We start from the raw sequence: 22,158 nt of genomic DNA, 5'->3' as shown, positions 1-22,158 counted from the left end.
AGGGCGAGGCCGGACAGCCCCCCACACCACTGGGACTCAGGCCCTTCTTGTTGGCTTAGGGGCACACCCAGCAGTGCTCAGGGCTGACTCCTGGCCCTGTGCTCAGGAATCACTCCGGGTGGCCTGGGGGAGACCAACGGGGCCAAAGATTGAACCTGCGTCAGCTGTGTGCAAGGCCAGCGCCCTCCCTGCTGTCCAGTCCCTCCAGCCCCAGCCCAGAGGGCCTCCCTGCCACCTGCCCAGCACTTGCCTGTGAGAAGGCGGGCACCGCCACGCTGTAGGGCCTCTGCTTGAAGGGCGCCGAGCTCTGGGCTGGGAAGGCGCGTGCTGGGCCATAGTCAGGGGGCGGCAGTGCCAGGTCATCCTTGTCCAAGAGGTTCCCGGTGCTGCTGCTCTTGCCCTGCTGGAGGCTACAGGGACAGAACACAGATACCACCCGCTGCTCCTGGGGCAGTGCTCAGATGCCCCAGCTGCTCTCTGACACCCTCCAAGAGTGAGACCTGCTCTATTTCCAGGTCCTGCAGCCGCTCAGGCCCTGGGGCACGAGGGAGGCGGGGCCTCCCAGAGCACTGTCTGGACACAGGGTGACCGCTCACACCCCAGCAGATTGGCAAGGAGACCCCAAAGCTCTCTGGCTGCCTCCCGCAGGGGCTGCTTACCTCATGTGCAGCCGATCACTGCCGTCAGTGTCCAGGACCCGTGTGTAGGAAAAGGGGAACCAGCCCCGCCTGCAAGGGGACCCCGGGTAAGAGCTGGCTCAGCTGAGGCCTCAGGTCCCCCGCTGGGCAGGGGGCACTGAAGGGGCTGTGCGGGGTCTGCCTCGGGGGTGGGCGGGCTCACATTTTGGTCTTCTCGCTCTCGCCGTAATGCCAGCCGTCGCGGGCCTCCGGCACCAGCAGCGTGATGAGGTCGCCCTCCTTGAAGCTCAGCAGGGTGCCGTTGTCACCCGCCGCGTGCGAGAAGATGGCCTTCACCCGTGGCCGCCCATTCCGCTCCAGGCCGGCCGCCATGGAGCTGGAGCGCGGCAGTGTCTTGTTCTCGGCTGTGGGCAACAGGGCAGGTGAGGGGCCACAGGAGCCAGCCACGGTCCACCCACCTCCTGTGCCCTCCCCCGCGAGAGCCCGCCTGTCCTTCCATGGCTGGGAAGGAGCAAGAGACCCTGACCTGGCTCCAGCCCTCCTGCCCTCTACACACCTCAGCCTCAGGAGGGACGACAAAGCCCTCAGGCCCAGAAGACGCCCAACAGTCCCCAAGTGCTGAACACAGACACCACACACTCAGAGTATGGACACGTGTGCGCAGAGAAATGCACAGGCACGGACACGAGACCACATGTGCACACACACATGCATACACAGGCACACTAAGAACACACACCCATGAACATATGCACACACACAGGCATGTGCACGTATGCACAGAGGCACAAACTAAACACACACATGAATACGTGCACACATGAACATGTGCACACAGACAGGCACACACATACGCTGAACATACATGAACACAAAGGCACACATGCAAACACGGCACACACATGTGAATGTATGCACACATACACAGCACCCATGAAACGTGGATTCCCCAAGGCCCTCAGGGCGGGGTCACTTCCCTGAGCCGGGTGGGCGGGGCCTTACTGGTGGCGTAGCTGTTCTTGGGGGTCACACTCTTGCGTACGGGCAGCGTGTTGGAGTAGGAGTCGCTCAGCTTGCCCTGCGCCTGGGAGGCACCCGAGGACTTGGACTGGCCAGCCTTGCGCTCGGCCCAGGGGCTGTAGTCCTCGCCGTCGGGGCCCGAGACACCGTTCATGGTGGGCGCGTTCTCCTGTGCTGACAGCCGCTGCAGAGAGAGGGGCAGGGCTGTGGCCCGGGCGAGGCCAGCTGGGGACTCTGGGCCCCCGCGCCGAGGTGGGCCAGCGCCACCCGAGGCCCAGGACTCACCCCCACGAACGGGGCCAGCTCGGGGGGCACTGGGAGGGGCTTGGCCCCTGGGATGGGGTCGGAGATGAGCAGGTTGGACTTGGAGGCAGACAGGGCACTGGGCAGCACGGAGCCGTTGCTGCTGGCCAGGTGCTGCATGAGCTGGGCGGCGCGGTCCGGGATCTTGTTGGGGTCGGCGCAGGCCTGTTGCCACAGCGGCAGCTTCTGGGCCAGCAGCTCCTTGCCCTGTGGCCAGAGGAGGCGCAGAGGGGTCAGGCCGGCTAGGGCCAAGTCAGGCACCCGCCCCTCCCGGCCCCTGCGGGCGCCACCTTGGAGTGGTAGGCGGCCGAGTTCTTGGCCACGGCGCACTGCTTCTCCACCAGGAAGCAGAAGCGGCGCCGCTCCTCGGTCAGTGCTGTCTTGTAGCCATCCGACACGTAGCCCTCCAGCTCGCCCTGCTTGCTGCTGATGGCGTCGATGTACTGCGGGGACAGGAGGTGGTGAGCAGGCGGGCACCGAGAGGCCCGCTGGGGGAGCCGTGAGCGAGGGTGTGAGCGTGGCTCAGGCAGAGTCAGCGACGACTTGAGGCTGGGCGGGAGGGGCAGGGACACAGCCTGGGTGCGAGGGTCCCCACTGTGGGTGAGCACCCGGGCCAGAGAGGGCACACGGGACGCAGAGGGGCTGCCGGGAGTCCCGGGGTCACGTCTGGACCTGAGAAGACCAAGGTTTTGAGGCCTAAAGGGAGGCCACAGCACAGGGGCGCAAGTTTGGGGCCAGCGGGAAGCGGCTTCCTAGGGGTGCAGGGCCAGGCCAGCAGGGCTTGGCCACCACGGGGCCGCCCCTCCTCACAACCCGTGACAGGCCCCCAACTCTCGCTGGGTGCTGCGTGAGGGTCCTTGTGTTGGGCAGTGATGTTGGGCACCTGGAACCTTTTCTGGTGTTCAGATTGGAAACTTTCTGCAACAAAGCCCTCAAGAGGCTGGGCATCCCCGTGGGAGGAGGGGCGCCCCGTGGGGGGGTGGGTGGTCCTGCGGAGCCATCTCCCGCCGAGTCCGAGAATCCCAGGGCCCCCGCGCTAGGCCCTCCACCCCCACCCACCCGGCCTTGCAGGCGCTGGGCCACGAGGGGGCAGCCTCCCCCGCCGCTCTGACTCAGCGCAGTGGGCGGCCGCCAGCTCGAGCTGGAGCAGGCTGTTCCTGCCGCCTCCCGGCAGGCTGGAGGAGGGGCCCAGGTGAGCCTTGCGGGAAGGGACGCCGGGAGCCGCCTCAGCCACCTGCACACAGGCCAGCCCTGCCAGAGGCCCCAGCCACGAGGCAGACCCCTGGGCAGAGGCCAGGGAATACGGGCCTCCCCCCGCCAGCCCTGGACTGTCACCAGACAGACTCGCACCTGCTGTCCTCTGGTATAGGGACACCACACACGTAAACACATGGGCGCACACAAGCACGTACACGCACATGAGGCCCATGTGCACACACAGATGCACAAGAGCAACAGGCATACACACAACACGCACATGTGAGCCGTGGGCACTCGCAGCTTGGCACGAGACCTCCAGAAAGCTCTGGGAGAGGAAGAGTCAGCCGGGGGTGCCCGCAGGACCTGGTCTAGCACCAGAGCAGAGGCCCCAGTGGGACATGAGGGACGTCCAGGACGCCCCTATGCCCTGTGGGATGGACGCAGCGGCCCCGCGAGCGGGTCAGCCAGGGACAGCGAGTATCCGGGACATGGGCCCCCAGGGCCCCTCGCCAGGAGGGCGGCTCCTTGGCTGCCTGGCCTGCACGGTTTCTGGGTTTTTAGGCCGCAGCGCGGGCTCCCTGGAGCAGAGACCCTGCGAGGGGCGTGCGGGGGCTCTGCGCCTGGCCTCGTTAGCAGGGAGGGGCCTGCGAGGCAGGGCGGTGGGGGGATGTCGGCCTCCTCACTCCCCGGCACCACCTTGGGACCCTTGAGCACCGCTGGGTGTGGCCCCCGAACCAGGACCAAGTGTGCCCGCAGGGAGGCGGGGCTGGCTGGGCCGGGGGCGGCTCCTGCCCGGCTGCGCCTTCTTGCTGCGGTGCTATGGTGACGCTTCAGCGAGCCCAGCTGAAAGCATTCAAGCCCACTGAGTCACCGGGCTCAGAGCCTGTAATCCCAGAAGACAAAAGTCTGCAGTGGCTGCGCGTGACTCAGAGCGGTGGGGGTGCTCTGAAGCCCGGCCCGCAGCCCCCAGCCCCGCGGCTTGGGAACAAATGAGACCCAGGGCACATGGTCCAGCACCTGCAGCACCGCCCCTCCCTGGGGGTCCCGCAGGGGTCCGGCTGCATGGTGGAGAGGCCCTGACTACCCAGTGGGGCCTGCGGGCAGGCATCAGCCTCTTGGGCCCCGAGCTCTGGAAGGAGGGGCCACGTCCCCAGGCTGGGCAGGGGAGGGTGTGTGCCCTGCCCCCGGCAGCAGGAGATGAGAAGTTAGGGGGGCAGCTTCCTCCAACCCCAGGCCTCCCGGCGCGGACCCTGCGTGCTAGCCGCGGCTGGTGGAGCGGCCAGCCCAGCTCCCAGCTCTGCCCGGCTCCTCTGAGACCTAAATTACGGTGCTTTGGTTTGCTCTGACAAGCACAAGCCCTTTAAATAGAAAGAGTCGCCCCCTTTCCTCAGCCCAAACCCAGAGACGCTTCAGAGGGGGCCCCCAGCGGGGGGCAGCCGGGCCGCACGAGGTCACTCAGCACCGGTGGGGCGGCCGCCTGACCCGTCCACACTGCAGCTGCCTGTGGCCTGAGAGCTTCAGCCCCAGTGGGCACTGCGACCCGGCCAGGAGCATGGTAGGCCAAATCTGGGACAGAGTGGCCAGGGGTCGAGCAGCCTCGCTGGGGACAGTGGCCCACTGGGATGGGGTTCTCAGGGGCACTTGGCGGGGTCTGTGGCTGTGTCCAGGCCAAGGGGCCCTCCCAGGCCGGTCCACAGCCTGACCCCTGAGACTTGCTGGGTGCTGCCCTCCCCTTAGCACTCACCCTGACAGGCCGGGGGCCGTGCGCCAGGTCAGCAAGCTCCCCCCCACCAACGCTTCCATCCGCTCTTCCCAGACGCTGCCCGTCTCTGTTCCTGCGTCCGGAAAGGGGTGGACGCTGCCCCTGCCCAGACCTGCCTGGGACACCCCATCGGGAAGCTCTGGCGCGGGGGTGCGGGGAGGCAGTGTCCGCCCTGGCACAAGGCCCCCGTGCCGTCCAGCACGCTCCGGCCCATCCGCCCTGGCTCCCTGCAGTGCCAGCGTGGGCCGGGCCAGGCGAGCGGGGAGAGCCGGGAGGGACCACGAAGCCTCAGTAGCCCACTGCCCGGTCAGGGAGACACCGGCCGGGTACAGCCCCAGGGCACAGGGACACAGCCCAGCAGTGCTGGGAGACGAGGGACACAGTCGGGAGTGGGGACACGGGGGAACAAAACGGGGGAGGGATCGACAGAGCCCAGGGAAACGGCCTGAGGGACACGGCCCAGGGAATTGGCCTGGGGGACACGGCTTGGGGACAGGCACAGAGTGGGCCTCTATGCAGTCTCCTCCCCACCACGACCTACGGTCAGGCCAGGGTGTGTGCAGGGACCCTGGGCACACCCTTGAGGCCGGGCAGCAGCAGGAGAGCCGGGGTGACCCTCCCCGCTCTTGTCTGAGCCCGGGAATGGGCGCCCCGCACCCAGAGCCCGGCAGAGGACCCGTGTTCCCCACAGGCCGCTGCGGCCAGCCAGGGCCCCTCATCGAGCACACGCCACGGGCACAGGGAGAGCCGCCTTGGCCCCAGCTGCAGCCCCACCGCCGGCAGGAGACGGGTCGGGCTGGCGGGTGGGCAGCGCTGGGGGCAGCCCTGCCTGTGCCCCCCACCTGGGCCCGTGCCCACCTGCAGCTCCTTGTCCGAGTACTTCTGCGGGTTCTTGCTGCCCTGGCTCTTCTTGCGCAGCTTCTTCAGCTCGGCCTGGCACTTGTCTAGGGCGTCGCCCTTGCCCCTCTGCTCCGTCTGATACTTCTTCAGCGCAGCCTGGGGTTCGAGCACAGCCCACGAGGGACGTTAGTGCCGTCTCTGGGGGGAGCCGGTGGGGACAGCGGGAGGCCGCGGGGGGCACTTACGCTCAGGTATCTGGAGTCCAGCTCCACCTTCTGCTCCAGTTGTGTGAGCAGCTCGTTGTGGAACGATTTCAGCTAGACACGAAGAGAAAACGCGGGCGTGGGGCTCAGCAAACACCAAGACCATGGTCTGGCCGGACGCCCCCGCCCCCCACTGCCGGCCGTGCTGGCCTCCTGCCATGGCCTTCCTCCCTCCCTCACTGGCTGGCACTCACCATCTCTTCCAGCTGGTTCTGGATCTGCCGGTGGACCTCAGCCATCTGGAAGAGGACGTCCCCTGCGGGGGAGAGGACGGGTCAGAGGCCGGCACCAGGTGCCACGGGCCAGTTGGGGGCAAGGCCAGAGGCCCTCTGGCCCCCAGGAACAGACCAGGGCGGGGAAGCTCTGGAGCCGGGTGAGCTGCCAGATCTTGGCACGAGAGACAAGTCTGTGCCAGCGGTGAGGGTCCAAGCTGCAGTTGGCCACCGGCCCAGCTGGGGTCTTCCTGCACCCGGACACACAGGGGGAGCTGCTCGGGGCAAGCCTATGGCCCCAGGTGGGGTGGGAGGCCATCAGTGCCACCGCCTTCCTGGGGGAAGCAGAGCTCTGAGTATCACGGGACCCCAGACGTCGGCCAGGAACTTAAAAAGCCCACGTGCCCCCACAGGACAGCAGGGCACCACTCCATTTCGCACCTCCACACGGGCCATGGCACTCGCACATGGGCCACAGCACCCGCATGCGAACCACGACACCCGTCTGTGAACCATGACACCTCCTTGCGGGCCACGGCACCCACACGCGGGCCACAGCACCCGCATGCAGGCCATGGAACCTCAGCACAGGCCACGGCACCCCCATGCGGGCCACGGTACTTCCCTGCAAAAGCCTACATCATCAATCATGCAGGTCCATGTGACCCCCCCCCCCCCCACGCAGGGGCCCACATTTATGTGGTCACTTGCCTCAAAGCACAGCTGGGTCTGGCTACTCATGGCCATGAGCAGCTGTGGTCACAGCAGTGGGCTTGGGGACAGTTCCCACACCACAGGGTGTAAGTCCACTCACACTGCCCCACGCACATGTGTGCTGCGCCACACGCTCACATGTGCTCCACACACGCTGTGAGGCCCAAAGTAGGCGCTCAGCAGCTGTGACAGCCTACAGCCAACATGAAGTCTCAGCCAGGCCTCAGTTTCTGTTTCCCCAAAGCAGGCCCTGCAGTTTCTGGTAAACTCCCAGTTGAGTAATGTGCCGAAATAAGGAATTGGGCAGTTGGGTCTGGCTGGTCATGAGGGGTCACTGCACCCTCCTTAGAGGGTGTGTTAACTGTTGCTAACCATTGTCTAATTGCTGACCACTGTTGTAATAGGGCCGATGCTAGACATAGGCCAGTATATAAACCACCTCTTAACTCTGAACCCTACCCAAACCGCTTGGGATTTGGATTCGGGGTCCTTGACAAGACTCCACTGCGTTGGATGAGACTCGGACCCTAGCTTGGGCTAGCACTGGCTCGGGCTAGTGATAAAGTTCCTTTGCTTTTGCATTATGGTGTGTGGACCTGGTCTCTCCACAATTGGGGATCTGAAACTCGGGCACGACAATGCTCCCCCCACACACAGACATGCTGCTCCCCACCAAAGGGGAAGGGACGCACCATTCCTGCTGCCTGCTCAGGGCTCCCTGGGCGCCCGGGTGGACACTGCCACATTGCAAGGGGCCCCCCAGCTCCTGACACGCCGAGTGCGCCCCTGCCTGATCTGGCCATGTGCCCTCAATGCACACACAGCCCAGCACCAAGGACCGTTGCCCAGAAACTGCTCTGATGCCTCGAGGAAGGACCCCCAGGGCACTGCTGTGCCACAGGCCTAGGCACCCTACCCCTGCTGGCATCAGGTGAGCGGCTGCGGGCAGCCCCGGAAACAGCGCCAAGGAGGGCCCAGCTCACTCTGCCCCGCTAGTTTGGCACCACTCCAGCGGGTTCTGGGCCATGGCCTGGGGACGGGGCAGCTGCAGACACAGGGCCAGAGATTCTGTGCCAAGGACCCCCATGTGTGGGGGCGACAAGTGCCTGGGGCCTTGCTTTAGCTGGACCCCTAGTTGGGGCTTCAGCCCAGCCCCCAGGTTTCAAGGGAAGACCAGACCGAGCGCTGGCCTCCGGTGACACCACAGTCACAAGCTGAGCCTGGGGACTGCTCGGGACCACCCAAGGGGAGCTGCCACCACTGGCCAGGGGCCCGGATGGGGATCCAAGGGAAGCCCCCTGGTTGCCACGGCAGCGGCCAGCAGGCCTGACCCCAGCATGTGGGCGGCAGGGAATCCCAAGCGGTGAGTCACGGCACACCCAGGAGTACAGGGGCCGCTTTTCCTGGCCCTGCGCCAGGCCCCGGGGGAGGCGGATCCGGGCCGGTGGGGACACACATGCACACATGTGTGCACAGAGCATCTGGGCATGTGTGAAGCAAGCCCCCTGCCTGCCGTACTCACTCACTAGACCCCCTGGTGCTCAGGGGACTTGGCAATTTCAGGGTCCATGGGGCCTGGCGAGTGTGCTCAGCCCACGTGCTCCTTGGTTTGAGGGCTGAGCTCGGCAGCAGAGACCCAGCAGCCTCCCAGCCACTGTAGCTCGGAGCCAGGCTTGGGCCCGCCAGGGGCACTGTCAGGGACAGGCCCGCCAGCACGCTCTGTCGGCAGCTGTGTGCCTCAGGCCTGCAGAGCCGAACCCAGGGCACAGCACCTGCCCCTCACCTCCGGAGTCCGGCCCCCTCTCTCTGCCCCCGACAGCTCCTGGTTGAGGGAAGCGCGCAGTGCTCCGGTACTGGGGCCACCCCAGCCATTCCTGGGCACGGAATGCAGGCACCTGCACCCGGGGTAGTCGGGCCAAGGGCAGGTCAGGGTGGTCACTCCTGAGTGTGGGCTCTGTGGGGCTCTGTGAGGCGCCCGTGTGTGGGTGTCTGACCCAGGGGCGGGGCCAAGCGGAGGAGCTGCCTGCAGGAACAGCCCTGTCCCGTGGGGATGTGACACTGGGCAAAGGAGTGTCAGGAGCCAGGGCCAGGAGTGACCAGCAAGGCCATGAGAGCTGGGCCAGGCCCTGCCCTCACACCCCTTGGGGCATTCTGTGGGGAGTCAAGGCCCTACAGGGCTGGTGTGTGCACATGTCTGTGTGCATGCATGCTAGCGTCGACACGGTGTGTATGTGCCTGTACGAGCACACATGTGCACATGTGCTAGCATCGATACAGCCGTATGTGTCTGTGAGCACGTCAGCCTCTCTGTGGCTGTGTACGTGTCTGTGAGAGCACGCTTGTGCCTGTGAGAGCACCTGTGTGACTGTGCCTTGATGTGTGCTGTGCGTGCTTTGCATGCATGTGTGCGCATGCACTGGTGTGTACCACATATACGTTCACACACACACATGTGCCAGAGCACGCCTGTGCCTGTGCGGGCGCATGAGCGAGCCCAGGATGGAGGTGCTGGCGGGCAGATGGCTGGGTTTGCCGGTGGACTGCACCGGGTCTGTCTGGTCGCTCCCTCCCCCCGCGCCCTTGACTCAGCAGCCGAGACTTCTGCCCACTCTGGCAGGCAGAGCCAAGGTGGGGCGGCGTGCACTACCTTCTGGAACCTTCTGAAAGAAATACCCAGGCTGTTTGATCATTCTGGTGGCTTTCAGAGCGGAGAGGTGACTGGGAGGGCTTATATGCCAACCCCAGCGAGGCAGACCAGGCAGGCGCAGGGACCCTCGTCTCCTCCATAGCTGTGCTCCGCTGATAGGGGCACCTCCGAGACAGACGTGGGGCATGCAGTGAAGGGGTACCAGGCCAAGGCTGCCAAACGCTGACATGGTGAGCAGGCAGTGCCCTGCCAGGGGTGGGCACTATCAAAGCACACAGCAGCCACGAGGGGACAGAGCGAGAGGATGGGGGAGGACCCTGCCTTGCACGTGGCCGACCTGTCTCCTAAGCACTGCCAGGAGCAAGCCCTGAGCAACCTGTGGGCCCCCAGACATCGAATAAATAAAAACTAAAGTCTCCACGGGGTAACAACCCCCACCCACACAGCAGCTTCGTGTCCATGCAGGCTGGGCCCGGCTGGCTCCTCCAGGCCGCCCTTCCTGCCCGGCCTGCCCTGGGCCTCAGCTCGCAGTGCCTGCAGCACACCCAGCACAGCTCCGGGTCCAGGGCGCCACCTGGGATGCCCAGGGCAGTGACCTTCTCAGTCCCTCAGGGGCCCGAGTACGGCCCTAGAGCCAGGGCAGATGAGGTAGGTTGGGGTGGGGCCCTCGGGAACGGCAGGGGTGTCAAAGGGCCTGGACAGCTGCTAACCTGGGTCTGATTCCTGAAAGAGCCTGGACTGAGCCCTGAACACGGTCAGGTGTGGGCCAGAGGCGCAGAACAGTCTGAGCTGAGCCCTGCTGGGGACAAGCCACCCGTGGGGCCAGGCACTCGGTCGGGTGCCCACGGACCTGTTCAGAAGGTCCCAGCTGCTGGCACAGCCCGCCCGTGGCGCGCTGCGGAGACACTGCACTGAGCCCCATGAAGCCCCTCATCAGGGCTGGGGCCGGGGACCCTGCAAGACCCTCTCGAGCCCCACCAAGGCACCCCCACAAGGAGCTGAGCAGGACAAGGTCTAGCCTGGCAGCTCGGCCCCGAGACTGGGGTGTGGGCAGGCACTGCTCACATACCCGAACCCCTTTTCTTGTGCTGTGTGGGCTCCCAACCTCCCATGGGAACGAAGGGGCGAGGACGCAGCCAGGGCTCAGCCACATGACTGTCATGGGTGTGGAGGGGTCGGCCCACGGGGCACAGCTCTGAGGTCCTAGAGGGGCCCTCACTGGCTGCCCCCAGCCTGTGTGTTGCCGCGGCGGCCGGCTCAGTGTCAGGGGCAGTCCCCGGGCTGTCCCCGCACAAGCAGGCGGGAGTTCCGGCCACACCTGGATCTACTGACTCAGGGCCCAGAGCCAGCCTGGTGGCCCAGTTTCGGGGTGGGGGATGGGAAGCTCCTTCCGCCCCAGGCCCTGGCCCGACCGAGCCACAACAGGCGGCACGGTGTGGCAAGTGCGCACACGCCCGGGCGCAGCTGGGGACATGCAGGGCAGCCCCACAGGGGCCGTGCCCAGAGCACCGAGCGGCCTGATCTGGCCCCTGCAGGGGAGATCGTGACCCGCTGTCCACTGGACTGACCCGGGCCCCAGGCGATCCTGCAGGCTGCACGGTGGGGACGGGCGGGGGTGGGGGGGGCGAGGAGTAGCACAGCCCAGAGCGCGGGGTGGGGACGGGAAAGCAGAGCTCGGCACACACTGCAGGCGCTGCCTGCCCAGGAGAACGCGCGCTATGCACGACGCGGGGAGGCTGGGACGGGAGGACCGAGTCAGGGGGCGTAGACAAGGCGGGACACTCTGCATGGGTGGGGATGCCCTGGGCCTGCGACCCTCCTGGCAGAGTGGCCAGTTCCTGCCAGAGCTGGGCGGGAGGGGGCGGCAGGGCTGGATCAGAGGCAGGCGCGCAGTGTGTGGGAAGTGCCGGGCCAGCCCTCGCTCCCCGGGTATCAAAGCCGCCAGTGCCGGCGCAGAGTCCAGCTCTGCGGGCAGGGAACGTGGGGGTGGAGATGACAGCTCCCCCGCCCGCAGCCCACCTGCCGGCTCAGACCTTGGCTGTGCCGGCTCCATGCCAGGCCCAGGGCTGCCTCAGGAACCTTACAGGGAGGGTGGGTACTGCTGGGGGCGGGGCTCTCACAGGAGGGAGGGTGTGGGCAGGGGTCTCTGGGTAACATCAGAACCCACTCCTCCACAAGGCTCACAGCAGCAACAGGCACAGCCGACATCTGTCAACCCAGGGAGAGCTACTGGGGAGCCCGCGCCAATTTGAGGGGAGCATCAGGTCCAACACAGGAGGGGAAAGATGGGGAGAAAAGGTTGTCCCCCACCCTCCCCCCCTTCCTGGAGTTCCTTAACCCCAATGGAACCAGCAGGAAGTCCCGGGAAAGGGCGGAGGAAGCCACTGGCTTTGCAAACGGGAGATTAAGTCTGAAAACAATCTAGACCAGAGGCACTGGCGCAGGGCCGAGGCCAGGCACACACTCCCTGCTCCTGGGACAAAGGCTCAGGGCACCCTGTCCTAAGGGAGGCCTGAGGGTGTGCACACAGATACTGGCACACGGATACCGGCAGACCCCGGCACACACAGATAAAAGCGCAGATACAGGCGCACACACAAATGCACACAGGCACACACAGACGCAGACAGACACAGATACAGACACACACACACACACGCACGCAAAAGAAATGCATGCATAGATGCAGACGCACAAGCAGACACACATACTCACACTCTGTTCTCTGTGGGAGGGGAGGCCACTTCCGCTGGCTTCAGGAAGGGGCCTGGGAGGAGGTCAGGCTGGGCCCCGCCTGTACGCCCGCGCTTGAGTGACCCAGACTCGCTTGGTGAAGCCAGAGGAGGGGGCTGCCGGGTCATCCAGGGGGTCCCTCGCTGGGACCAGGGCTAAGGACTCCAGCAGAGCTGCCACGTCTCCCTGGCACTGCCCTGTGGCCCCAGCGCACAGGACTCCACCTCATGTGGCTGGGAGCAGGTGGACCTTGGGGCCCCCGCCCTGCCCGGCTGCACAGTGGCTGCTGTTCATGGGGGGGGGGCAGGGGCACGGGTACTGCCCACCAATGCCAGGCGCACAGAGTCCTGGCCGTGCCCGGCCCATCCTGGGCCCCAATGCTGCCGCGGGGCGGCTCTGAGCCAAAGACTTGGGGTCCTGGGGAGCGCTCAGTGGCTGGAGCACAGGCTCCAAGGCCGCCAAGCTCCCCGTGGGGTTACAAGAGCAACTGATCCCCGAAAAACATCGGGGCCAGGGAACCAGTGGGTGGGGAGGGCACCAGCTTGTATGCAGCTGAGCTGAGGGTGGTCCACGCACCCCATATGTCCCCGAGGCACAGCAGCCCTGAGCACCGGTGGGCGTGGCCCTGAACCAGGAGCAACAGGGGAGCTGCACTGGGGACCCTCGGCTCATGGCCACCTGGGGTCGACGCCCCTCAGCACACTGTTCCCAAGCCCTGCCCAGCACAGTGTGGTGACCCAGCCAGCAGGCACCACAGTGTTTTCGGGGTAGGAGAGCTGTGGGCGGAGAAGCTGGAGGCTGGGGGAGGCTGGGGGAAGCCGGGTGGGGGGTGCGGTAGGGGGGAGGCTGAGGAGAGGTAGGGGGGAGGCCGAAGGGAGACCGGGGGAGCCTGGGGGAGACCAGGAGGAGGGAGGTCGGGGAAATCTGTGGGAGGCCAAGGGGAAGTCGGGGGAGCCCCGGGTAGGCCAGGAGGATGCCGGGGTAAGCTCGGGGTGGCCGGGGACAGCCTCTCTCTGCGCAGAGAGGGTAGGGGCCAGGCCTCCTCTGAGTCAGGATGAGGAAGCTGAGCTGCATGTTTGTGTAGGCACATCAACAGGCTGGAAGCACATGAGACACATGGCAGGGCACACAGCAGGTACACGACAAGTACATGACAAGGCACACAGCAGACACACAGCAGGGCACCTGGCAGGGACACAACAGCAAGCACCTGATGGGGCACACGCAGGCACACACACGTACATGCACAGGTCAGCGCCCCAAGGCAGCGGCCTGACTACGCCGACCCCCTCCACCCACACCCACGTGGCAGCAGGAAGCTGGGGGCAGAGGCTGCTTCTTCGCCGGCCTCAGACACATGTGACCGTGTCCCGAGAACAGGGAACCCAGGGCAGAGTGGGCTGGAGGAGAGGAAGGACCCCACCTAGCCCCGCCCCTGCAGCCCCCACCTGGCAATGTGGGATGAGAAAGCCCCAGGGATGCAGCCCAGAGACTGGGAGAGGCCGCACCACTGCCCAGCCTCCACCCAACGCCGCCCGGCTCGGCTCACAGTGTCTTCCTGGGACTGGGAGCAGCGTGACCTTGAGGATCAGTGGAAGGCCAGCACAGGCGGGGCTATACCGTGCCAGCCTCTGGGAAGCCCCAAACGCACGAGTGTCGGGGAAAGGGGCTGCAGGGGACCCCCAGGCCGGGGCTCTGCGTCCTGCGAAAAGGGGGAGGCTGGGGCCACTGCAGGTGCTGGAGGGGGCGCGTGGGGCGTGAGGCCTGTCTGTTGGGCGTCCCCAGCTCAACCCATGGCGGGCGGCGGGCACTGCCCACTGCCCCTCCCTGCCCTCAGGCGGCAGCTGTGCCCCCTTCCTCCCCGAGGCGGCTCTTACCCAGCTCCTTGGAGCCTTGGCTCTCGCTGGCCAGCTCGCCCATCTTCACCAGGGCGTCGAAGTAGCCCTTGGCAGCGTAGGTCACACCTGTGAGAGAGGGACTGTCACCACGGCCTGGCTGGCCCGACCCCATCCGAGCTCCATGCCCGAGGGCTGCAGCCTTCATCAGGGCGCCACCTCACATGTGCAGAACCATGAACAAGCATGTGCCCACAGCCCACCTCTGCGGGGGCCCCCCGCACGTGGGTCCCAGGTCCCGCAGCCGGGCACCGAGGGCAGCCACGGGTGGGGTGGCGCTGGGCTCGTCCTGCTCGGGCCCGTGCTGCCCCTCAGGCGTGCCCCCAGCAGCCGCCTGGGAGTGCGTCACGGGCATTTCCGAGTCTGTCCAAGGAGTGTAGGGTGACAACGGACAAGGTATAGACTGATGCGTGTCGCCCACCCGGCCCGGCCCCCGCCGTGCTCACCTGCCAGGGCCTTCTCGTAGTTCTTGCCCATGGCGATGAAGTTCCGCAGGCTGGGGTTGAACTGCTCCATGATGGTCTGGGGGGACAGAGGGAAGGACACGAGTAAGTCACAGGCCCCTGGGACGTGTGGCCCGGTGGCTGCCTCAGTCTCCCCATCTGCAGGGTGGGCACAAGAGAAGGGCAGGGTGGGCGGGCGGAGTTGGGCATCTGCTAGTGCCAGCCCCAGCTTGGCACTGCCTTCTGCCAGCCACCCAGGGTCCCACGCACTCGGCCCGCAGAGCCCGCAGCACCAGGAGCCCTGGGCCCGTCCGTGGCCCACGCACACGGGTCACGGTGCCAACGCCCACAAGACAAGAGAAACCAGGTTCACTGAGAAGAAAGACATTGTGACAAGGTGTGCGAGCGACTGCCAAGTCCAGGGAGGGCCTGCTGGGTACGAGGCCCGCCAGACCTGCCCTTCAGCACCCCTGCACCCCGACCCCTGCAGTTTGATACAGGGGTGATACTGCCCGGGGGGCCCTGGAGCCTGAGCCCTGCCAGGAGGGGACTCCACAGCAACAGGAAAGGGAAGAGACAGCTGGAGAGCAACAGGCTGGGTGCTGACCCGCGTCAGTCCCCAGCACCCCACAATGTCTCTGAGCCCACCAGGAGTCCTGAGCATCACTGGGTGAGGCCCAAAATGAAACAAAAAACAAAAAGCGGAGCGGTGGGAGGAAAGACAGCCCCTTCCTCAGGGCAGCCCAGGCTCCCCGGCCCTTAGTGGCCAGCAACACCCACGGACCCACAGCTAGACGTCAAGAACACAGGTCAGCTGCTGGCCTGGAACAAATTCCAGGCTGTGTGTGTGCAGGTGTGGGAGCATGTGTGACCGTGTGTGACTATCTGTGGGAACACGTGTGACTGTGTCTACAGTAACGTGTGTTGACTGTGTGGGAGAATGTGTGACTGTGTGACGGGGTGTGCTGGGGCGTGTGTGAATGTGTGCGGGTGTGTTGGAGCATGTTTGTGGATGTGCTGGGCATATGTGAGCGTGTGTGGGTGTGCTGGGGCATGTGTGAGCATGTGTGAGTGTGCTGGGGCACGTATGAGCGTGTGTGGGTATGCTGGGGCACGTGTGAGTGTGTGTGGGTGTGCTGAGGCATGTGTGCATGTGTGCTGGGACGTATGCAGGTGTGCGGGGGCAAGTGTGAGCGTGCGTTTGTGCAGGGGAGTGAGCATGAGAGTGTGCGGGGGTGTGAGAGTGCAGGTGTGCACGTGGTGTAGATGTGGCGTGTCACCCTAGTGATGGACACTGGCTGGACGCTGAGTCCGAGGTGTGTGAATAGCGCCCACACCTGACCTGTGCTGTGGTACTGAGGGACCCAGGGGCGTTGGTGGCAGCCTTGAGCTCCGGGTAACAGGCGCGGCTCCCGGGGTGGCTGAGCTCACACACGAGGAATGTGGAGCCCAGTGGGCAGGGCAGGGTGGTGCTCAGGTGCCTGCCAGGTCACCCGGGCAGCTGGGACCTAGGTCTGGAGAGGGGCCAGGGGGGAGGCCGTGGGGCCGCCGCCCAAGGGGCTCCTCCTTCCTGCACCACTGGGCACTTCCTGCCCGCCTGGGGGCCCAGCCAGGGAGAGGCTTCTGACCGGGGCTGACCGGGAGTACCTCCAGGAAGAGGTTGCCGGGGAGCACCTCCAGGGAAAGGCTGATGGGGAGCACCTCCAGGGAGAGGCTGACAGGGAGCACCTCCAGGGAGATGGGGAGCACCTCCAGGGAGAGCCTGGGGAGCACTTCCAGGGAGAGGCTCCTGAACAGGGCTGACTGGGAGCACCTCAGGGCTCATGGCTCTGTGGGGCGGGACTGAGTGGTGGAGGAGGAGCCATGGGAGTGTTCTCTCCACCCCACATCCTGCCCCCTCTCAGTGGCCTCAGGTCACGGGTGAGGCCCTGTCTACCGTGAGGAGTTTCACCCTACGAGAGGGCTGGCCTGCTCACAGCGATTCTGCGCCCTCATACCAAGTTAGGAGAGTGGGCCTGGGCCCCCCGCGGCGCTCAGAGTCCACCCGGCGCCACTTGCTGGTTGGCTCTGGGGTCTGGCAGACCCCAGGTGGCAGACAGGGTGAGGAGGGCCCATGTCTGGGGTCCCTGCAGGATGTGATGGGGTCACCCCGACACCCACTTGTGTCTCTGTGGCCATGGCACAGTGGTCATGCTGGCATTGAGGACACCGGGCAGTGGGCACCGAGCCTGCCCTGAGACAGCAGTGACTAGCTCCAGCTGCTCTGCAAGGTCGTGCCTGCTTCCGGTCAGCGCGGGGCCCTGCTGTCCTTGCCTTGGCATCCCCACTTCCCAAGGGTAGACCAAGCCATGCGTGTGCACATGTGCTGTGTGTGCTGTGCACACGGCTGAGCCGGAGCACATGCAAGGGGTCCTGTGACCAGGCTGGCACCACCCCGGGCAGCGCAGCGGGGAGCTGGACCAAGCTGTGGGCACCGAATGGCGGTTCCTGTCCACCGCACTAACCGTCCCTCGCGCCAGGCCAGGGAGCAGAGGCGGGAAGGCTCCCCTGGGTAGCTGAGCTGTCCCACCCCCATCATGCCCTCCTGCCAGGGGCCGCGGGCACAGAGACCAGAGGGGGAGGAAGGAAGCGGACTTGGGAAACGTGCAAGTTTGGGCGTCTCCGCGGGGTGCACAGCCCCAGGTGCCCCGGGTGGGATGCCACGGCCCTCAGAGCATAGACACGACCCCTACCGTGTATCCCGGAGCACCCAGCAGCCAGCGGACCCTCCCACGCCCACAGGAAGCCCAGTCGGCTGCCTCCACCCACCCCCACAGGAACCGGGCACAGGGTCCAACGGGGCCCAGCCGGCCGCTTCCTTCCTGTCCGCGGAGCATCCTGCAGCCAGCAGCCACCCCTCCCCCACCCCACGCTGCCCACCTGCCCGGAGGGGGAAGCAGCGTCCCAGCCCCGGGGGCACCAGAACCGCACACCAGGACACTCCCTGCCAGGGCCTGGTGGCTCGGGCAGTCAGACCAAGTCAGCAAGTGGCCACTGCACTCAGGAAGAGGATGGACCACGGGTTCCTTCAGTGGCAGCTGGCCTCTACTGCCCTGTGTCAGAAGCTTCCAGAAGCTCCACAGCAGCCGAGCCCTGCCCCTTCTCTGCAGCAGGGGTGTGCAGGCCGCTGGGGGGCACCCAGATAAGCCGCAATGCCTCCCGTGCCACTCCCAGCACACACCTCTCGGGGCACATGGGCAGCAAAGCCCCCTGAACCACACGAGTGCCGGCGGGGGGGCCCAACACTGCACCCCAGTCAGGGGGTCCGGGGGAACCTGCCAGCCCACACGGTTCTGGAAAACACGGGGGAGGCGGAGCTCAGCCCCCCTGCTGCCCAGTGGTGGTCCTGCACCTGGGCGGGGCTCTCGTTCCCCCCTACCGGGGCCTGAATGGGCACAGAAGCGGGAGGGAAGGCGGGACGGAGGACGATGGCAGCCAGGGGAGCTCACTTCCTGGAGCGAGAGCTGGAACCCGCCCGCCCTAGTAACTGTCCCACCGCCCCCGTGGGGAGATCCAGCCGTGCTCCCACACTGGCTCCAGCCCCGGAGTATGGCCACACCCTGGGGCTGTGCCCCCCAGGAGGCCTCAAGGACGTGCAGGGCGGGTAGGCCAGCCAGGGGGTGCTGGCACCCAGAGTGGACCCAGCTGCAGACTGGTCCAGCATTCTGAGCCAGAAACAGAGCAAAGTGGACACAAGTTGGCGGGAGAAGCCCCCTGTGGCAGCAGTGCCCGGGCCCGAGAGCCCGAAGGCTGCTCTAGCAGCCTCACCCGCACTCCGGGTGCCCAACGCCCCCAACACAGCCCTGGAGTTGCTTCAAACTGGCTAGTGCCCCTCTCACCCTCCATCAGCCCTCAGAACCCCAGAATGCCCCACCAGCCCATCAGTGCTGGGCCAAGGCTACACACGAGCTCAAGCACTTGAGCTTCCCGGGCTCTGCTGGGGGGGTAGGGGGCTCAGGCTGAGGGTCCCGGCAGCCCCAGGGGGCCAGGGGTGCAGGGAAGAACAGAAAGTGGAGGAAGGGGTGACTCCAACTCAGCAGCCCTGACTGCACCTCCAGAGCAAAGCCACAGGCACACCGCCGTGCACGGGTGTGTGCACACACACCTGTGCACATGCATACCATGTTCCCCATGCACAAGCACCCATGCTCCATGCAGACCACGCCCTCCATGCACGTGCACTGTGCTCCACACAGATCACGCACAATGAACATACACCTGCCCTCCACACAAACCACACTCCCCAAGTATACCCGCCGAGTTCCACGCAGACCACATACCCCCTAGTACACATACCCATGCTCCACGGAAACCATACACCCCACCACCAAATACACACACCAGTGCTCCACACAAACTACACACCGCACCCATGTGTACACACACCTGTGCTCCACACAGACCACACACTCGGTGTACACACACCTGTGCTCCATGCAGGCCATGCACCCCCAAGTACACATCCGTGCTCCACGCAGAACACGCACCCCCTGAGTACACACACCTGTGCTCCATGCAAACTAAACACCCCACTCCCAAGTACACACACATATACTCCTCACAGGCCACGCACCCCCTTGTACACATCCCCGTGCTCCACGCAAACCACACATCCTCGAGTATATACCCCTGTGCTCCACTCAGACCACAACCCCGTGTAAACACACCCGCGTTCCACGCAGACCACATACCCGAGTACACACTCCCGTGCTTTACGCAGACCATGCACCCGTGTACACACCCCATGCTCCATACAGACCACACACCCCATGTACACACACCTATGCTCCACACAGACCACGCACCCCCAAGTACACACTCCCATACTCCATGCAGACCTCGCACCCGAGGTATACACATCCATGCTCTATGCAAACCACATCCCCTCTTGCACACATACCCATGGTCTATGCAAATCACATTCCCCCATGTACATGCACCCGCGCTCCATGCAGACAACATATCCCCACATACATGGACCTGTGCTCCAGAAAGACCAACATTCCCACATACATACGTCTGTGCTTCATGTAGACCATGTCCTCATGCACACATACCTGCGCTCCATGCAGACCATGAGTCCTTATACACATGCACCCGTGGTCCACATAGACCACACATCCCCCCCCACACACGTGTGCTCCATTCAGACCACACACGCTTGTGCTCTGTGCAGACCACACTCCCCATTCACATGCACTCATGCTCCATGCAGACCACGAATCCCCATGCACACACACCCATGCTCCACGCAGACCACGAATCCCTGTGCACACACACCTACGTTCCACACAGACCACACACATCCCTGTGTACACACACCCATGCTCCAGGCAGACCACACATCCCTGTGTACAAACACCCATGGTTCCATGCAGACCACACATCCCAGTGCACACACACCTGTGCTCCAGGCAGACCACGCATTCCAGTGCACACACACCCATGCTTCATGCAGACTGCGCATCCCTGTGCACGTACCCTCATGCTCCACAGGCTACGTATACCCATGGACATGCCCCCATGAGCCATAAAAGCACACCCCTGTGTACACCCACACTGCTCACACGTGCGTACCTGTGCACTCCCGCCAGGGCGGCCATGGTCATGCATGCGCACACGTGTCCCTGCAGCTCGCCCCTGCGCACACGCATACACTCCCGCCCACCTAGCGGAGCAGCCTTGTCTGTGGCTCCGCTGCCAAGGCCCCACGTCAGCATCCTCGTGACCCCTCCTGGTGGCTGGGGTGGGGGACCCAGCCACGGAGAAAGAGGGAATCCGAGGCAATGGGCAGGAGGAGACGGGCAACAGACAGGACAGTCAGAGAGGTGGCTGCCCGGCCGCAGGGAGTGCTCCCACTTCCGAGTGCAGACCCTACTTCCTGGGGTCTCGGCTCCTGGACAAGGGGCTGGTGCTGTCCGCAGGATGGGAGACTGCTCCTGGTGGCCACCAGGGAGCAGCCGGATGTGTCCTGGGCCGGGCTGGCCCCCTACCTCCCCAGGGCACCCGTCCTCATCCCCTGCCAGCCCCGGGGGACATGGGCATGGGGAAGTAGACCCACTCTGGGAAGATTTAAGACTGGGCGCTTCAGGCAGCAAAACCAAGGACCACGGCCCACACCAGGCGAACACCGACCACACCAGAGCAGGGCGGCCACATCCGGGCCGGGCTGCACGTCCCCAGCAGAACGCCAGACTGGACAGACCGGCCCAGGCGCGCACCGGGCCACTCCAGCCCCGGCATGGCCATGCCCCTGCGGACACTGGCTCTTCCCGGCCACTGTGCCAGAGCACCCACGTGCCTGGCCGGCCCACGACTCCAGAGGACCGAACACAAGTGGGCTCCGAGCTGTCCTGCAAGCGAGCCCGTGGACACGAGCCCAATGGACACTGCCCACACCAGCGGGTGTGGGCACAGGGACCGCAGTCTCCTCGCGGGCGGCGGTGGGTCCAGGAGAGCCCAGCGCGGGGAGGGGTCCCCCCGGAAAGTTCCCGCGCGGGGTCGGCGGAGGCAGGACGACGGGCGGGTGCGGGCACTTCCCCGCGGCCGCCCGCAGCAGCGCGGGTTGAGGGGCGAGTCCGCGCCGCCCCCTGCTGACCCGCCGTCCCGCGGCCTCCGCGCCCGCCGCAACTTCGGGCCCGGGCGCGACGGGTTCGGGCCGCGCTGGGGAACTGTTGCTCCCGCGGCCTCCGAGGCGGCCCCGGGCGACGAGCGCGCAGAGTGTACGCGAGGCCGGGCCGCGGGCCGCTCAGTGCGGTCAGCGCGCTGGCCCGCCGCGGCCCCTCTGCGTTACATAAGCCGGACGCCCCGTCCAGCGCCGCCGCCCGCGCCCCGCGCCCGCGCCCCCGCTCCCACCCCGGCCGAGGCCGCGGAGGCCCGTCGGACACTCGCGCCCGCGGCCCGCGTGGGGCGCGGGGCCGGACCCCCCCCCCCCGCCCCGGCCACCTGTGCGCGCCCGCCCGCCGCCCGTCGCCCGTGCGCACCTTGTACACATTCTCCGTGAGCCGGTGCATCTCCTCCGAGCGCGACAGCGACATGGTGCGGGTCCGGCGGGCGCGGGCGGGGGCGCGGGCGGGCGCGGCGGCGCGGCGGGCTCGGCGCGCGGGGTCCGGAGCAAGAGCGCGGGGCGCCGCCGGCCGCCGCCTTTATAGGCGCGCAGAGCCCCGCCCCCCTCAGGCCCCGCCCCCCGCCCCCGCCCCCACCGCGCCCGGATCGCCGCCCCCGGCCGCCCGCCCCCGCCCCGCGCCGCCGCTGCTAGGCAACCGGCAGGCCCCGCCCCCGCGCCGCCTTCCCATTGGCGGGTCCTGGAGCGGGGGGGGCTCGGGCGGGGGGCGGGGGCGGGGCCCGGGGCCCGGGACGCGCTCCCATTGGCCGGCGGCGCCGTCGGTCCGGCGGGAGGAGGCGGCGGCGCGGCGCGGGCCGGGGCCCTGGGAACAGCCTGAGGGGGCC

General features: G+C 66.2%; 1 protein-coding gene across 1 annotated transcript; it reads right to left on the bottom strand.

Moving 5' to 3' along the window:
• Positions 1-109: 109 nt before the first annotated feature.
• On the bottom strand, positions 110-21,815 carry BAIAP2 (BAR/IMD domain containing adaptor protein 2). Its single transcript, XM_056115371.1, has 13 exons — positions 21,693-21,815; positions 14,674-14,749; positions 14,210-14,296; positions 6,221-6,282; positions 6,009-6,080; positions 5,782-5,919; positions 2,252-2,404; positions 1,944-2,168; positions 1,641-1,842; positions 841-1,042; positions 660-728; positions 247-410; positions 110-123 (listed from the first exon to the last, which is right to left on the bottom strand). The coding sequence occupies exons 1-13, from the start codon at positions 21,744-21,746 to the stop codon at positions 110-112; spliced, it is 1,518 nt and encodes a 505-aa protein (XP_055971346.1). The 5' UTR covers positions 21,747-21,815.
• Between the last annotated feature and the right edge of the window lie 343 nt (positions 21,816-22,158).

This window comes from Sorex fumeus, unplaced genomic scaffold (genome assembly GCF_029834395.1).
Source record: "Sorex fumeus unplaced genomic scaffold, SorFum_2.1 ptg000029l, whole genome shotgun sequence".
Taxonomy (NCBI): domain Eukaryota; kingdom Metazoa; phylum Chordata; class Mammalia; order Eulipotyphla; family Soricidae; genus Sorex; species Sorex fumeus.
The sequence above is the reverse complement of the archived record's forward strand: the minus strand, read 5'-3'. Positions and strand labels throughout refer to the sequence as shown.

Coding starts and splice junctions, on each gene's coding strand:
- BAIAP2 (XM_056115371.1), bottom strand. CDS start 21,746: ATGTCGCTGTCGCGCTCGGAGGAGATGCACCGGCTCACGGAGAATGTG. Junction 2,405..5,781: donor ACTCGGACAAGGAGCTGCAG/GTGGGCACGGGC, acceptor CTGTCCCCGCAG/TACATCGACGCCATCAGCAG. Junction 1,843..1,943: donor AGCTGGCCCCGTTCGTGGGG/GTGAGTCCTGGG, acceptor CTCTCTCTGCAG/CGGCTGTCAGCACAGGAGAA.